This window comes from Caenorhabditis briggsae (genome assembly GCF_000004555.2).
Source record: "Caenorhabditis briggsae AF16 supercontig from assembly CB4, cb25.NA_005, whole genome shotgun sequence".
Taxonomy (NCBI): domain Eukaryota; kingdom Metazoa; phylum Nematoda; class Chromadorea; order Rhabditida; family Rhabditidae; genus Caenorhabditis; species Caenorhabditis briggsae.
Window position 1 is genome coordinate 7182 of NW_025543258.1, and position 2926 is coordinate 10107.

Below are 2926 nucleotides of genomic sequence, written 5' to 3' on the forward strand. Positions count from 1 at the left end.
TGTTTTTTAAAGGTGGGGGGACATGAGAAAAATAATGTTGTCGAAATTCCGTTCAAATATGCTCCTCGAGGAGTTGAACTTGTCGAGGCGAGTGTTGAAGGTGCGGCGCCGCTACCGACTGAGCCACGCGGGCAAAGAGAAAGCGCACGCCCGATTGCATACATAAAGGCGAGGGCGACAGCTGTACGCAGAGTGACATTAAGCGTTGTACACCGTTACGGTAGAATGCATACTCTGGCCCCAAAAATCCCCCGTAAAATCTCCTGTCCCCCCACCTTTGAAGATTTCAAAATGTTTTTGTTAATTTCCTCTCAGGTGTATGAAAAAACCTGACAAAAATCAGAGAAAACACTGAAGATCAATAAAAATTCGAATTTCGCGCGCTTTTACCGGCAGTTGGCCTAGAAAACTCACAACTGGCCGCTAGTCCACCGATTCTCACTTTGACTTTTCGATGCCGTTTTTCTCAATGAATGAATTTTTTTTTGAATTTTTTCTTTGTTTTTATGAGAATCTACATGATATTCTGCACAAAATAAAGCAGTACAATTTTTCACCGCACACCACCTTTAACATTGTCATCACCGAGTTTCATATTCCGTTTAATTTCGGCTTTTTCTTTATCAACCATCTCCGTGAAAATGAATATCAATATTCTGGAAAAACGATCGAATCTATAAAAATAATTTCGAAAAATATGAATTTATTTCGAGAACATTGGAATCAATTTCCAGCAATTCTGGAGAAATTGAATTGGGCTTTGAAGGAAGATGCGATGTGTTCTTTCAATTAAAATAAAAATGTTTTTTTTTAGATTTTTTTGAATTTTTGAATTTCCAAAATTTTGAATTTTTGAATTTCTGAATTTTTGAATTTTTGAATTTTTGAACTTTTGAATTTTTGAATTTTTGAACTTTTGAATTTTCGAATATTTGAATATTTGAATTTTTAAACTTTCGAATTTTTGAATTTTTAAACTTTCGAATTTTTGAATTTTTGAACTTTTGAATTTTTGAATGTTTGAATTTTTGAACTTTTGAATTTTTGAATTTTTGAATTTTTGAAATTTTGAATTTTTCAATTTCAAAATTTTTGAATTTTTTAATTTCTGAATTTTTGAACTTTTGAATTTTCGAATATTTGAATATTTGAATTTTTAAACTTTCGAATTTTTGAATTTTTGAAATTTTGAATTTTTGAATTTTTGAATTTCAAAATTTTTGAATTTTTTAATTTCTGAATTTTTGAACTTTTGAATTTTTGAATTTTCGAATATTTGAATATTTGAATTTCTGAATTTTTGAATTTTCAAATTTTTGAATTTCTGAATTTTTGAATTTTGGAATTTTTTCAAACTTAATAATTCTTCCGTTTTTGTCAATTTTCATGATTTTCCGAAAATTTCGAAATAGTCCCACACCCAAAAAGATATTTTTGTGAGCAAATAAAATTCTATTTCCACTGATAAGAAAATATATATATTGTGATTTCATAACACCATTTTCCGTCTCTTTTTCTGCTGACTAACCGCTCTCCTTTTTGACATATATACACATTTTTGATAAGACGAAAATCGACAAATTTTACTTTTTCTTCTCAAAATTAAAAAAAAAACCTTTTTAAAAATTTTCTAAAACTTTCAGATTCCATAGAAAATGAGTAATCCCAGAGATGAGGAGTATGACTATTTGTTTAAAGGTAAGAAAAGCAATATTTTGACAATTTTTGCCCGAAAATTCCAAAAAAAAATTTTCAAAGTTACAGTAGTCCTCGTTGGCGATTCTGGAGTTGGAAAATCCAATTTACTCTCCAGATTCACCAGAAATACATTCGATTTGGAAACCAAATCGACGATTGGAGTGGAATTTGCGACGAGAAGTATGATGGTGAGTGGAACGGGAAATGTGTCAAGGCACGAGAAATGCGCTAAGGCACCAAATATGCGTCATGGCACTAAATATGCATAAATTACTGAGAAACGTGTCAAGGCACTTGAAGTGCGTCAAATCACTAAAAACGCGCCAAGTCACCCCCTTGGCGCACTTTTGGTGCATTGACGCGGTTAATTAGCATGAAAAAGGCGCCAAAAGACGATAATCAACTTCCCTGACGCGTTTTCGGTGCCTTGACGCTTTTCTGAATTTTGTATTTCCTGAAGTCTCACGTTTTTGTATGAGCGTTGAGAAGTCCAAAAAACACGTCACAGATCAGGAAATGCGCCAAAACACGAAAAATACGCAAAGGCACGAGAATCGCGTCAAGATACTAGAAACGCGCCAAGTCACCCCTTGGTGCACTTTTGTGCATTGACGCGTTTCAAGTCAATTAGCACGGGAAAGGCGCCAAGAGACGATAATCAACATCCCTGACGCATTTCTCGTGCCTTGACGCGTATCTAGTTTCTTGCCGCATTTTTCACGTCTTTGTGGTCTGAAAGTAACCGTTCTGAGTCTAGTTCTTTTCTGACGTCTTTTTGGAATCCTTGCGCTTTTTCCGTGCCTTGGCGCACCTTCCGTGCCATGACACGTTTCCTGATCTCCAATGTATTTCGTTTCAGATCGAGGGAAAAAAGATCAAAGCCACAATTTGGGACACAGCTGGACAAGAGAGATACCGAGCAATCACTCCAGCCTATTATCGTGGAGCTCTTGGAATTCTGATCGTCTATGATATCGCAAAACATCAAACATTTCAAAATATCGATCAATGGTTGAAAGAGTTGAGAAATCATGCGGACGAGTCTAATATCAGTATTATGTTGGTTGGAAATAAGACAGATTTGAGACATCTGAGAGCTGTCCCCACTCAAGAGGCTGCTATTTATGCCGACAGAAATCATATGAGCTTTATTGGTGAGGTTTTTGAAATTTTTAAAAAAAATTAGCACTAAAAATGCGCCAGCACGCTTAAAATGCACTAACGCACT

At 34.8% G+C, this 2926-nt stretch overlaps 2 protein-coding genes across 2 annotated transcripts in view; both read left to right on the forward strand.

Annotated features, from left to right (window-relative positions):
• CBG23561 overlaps window positions 1-793 on the forward strand; it is a gene marked incomplete at both ends in the record, with an annotated part of 1536 nt that extends 743 nt beyond the window's left edge. The window contains one exon of the mRNA XM_045240901.1: window positions 714-793. Coding sequence (XP_045091111.1) covers window positions 714-793 — 80 coding nt within the window. The remainder of the gene's footprint in view (window positions 1-713) is intronic.
• An 862-nt stretch (window positions 794-1655) lies between these two features.
• CBG23562 lies at window positions 1656-2884 on the forward strand (the record flags this gene model as incomplete). The annotated part of the gene is made up of 2 exons (XM_045240902.1): window positions 1656-1886; window positions 2558-2884. The coding sequence occupies 2 exons, from the start codon at window positions 1656-1658 to the stop codon at window positions 2882-2884; spliced, it is 558 nt and encodes a 185-aa protein (XP_045100897.1).
• Between the last annotated feature and the right edge of the window lie 42 nt (window positions 2885-2926).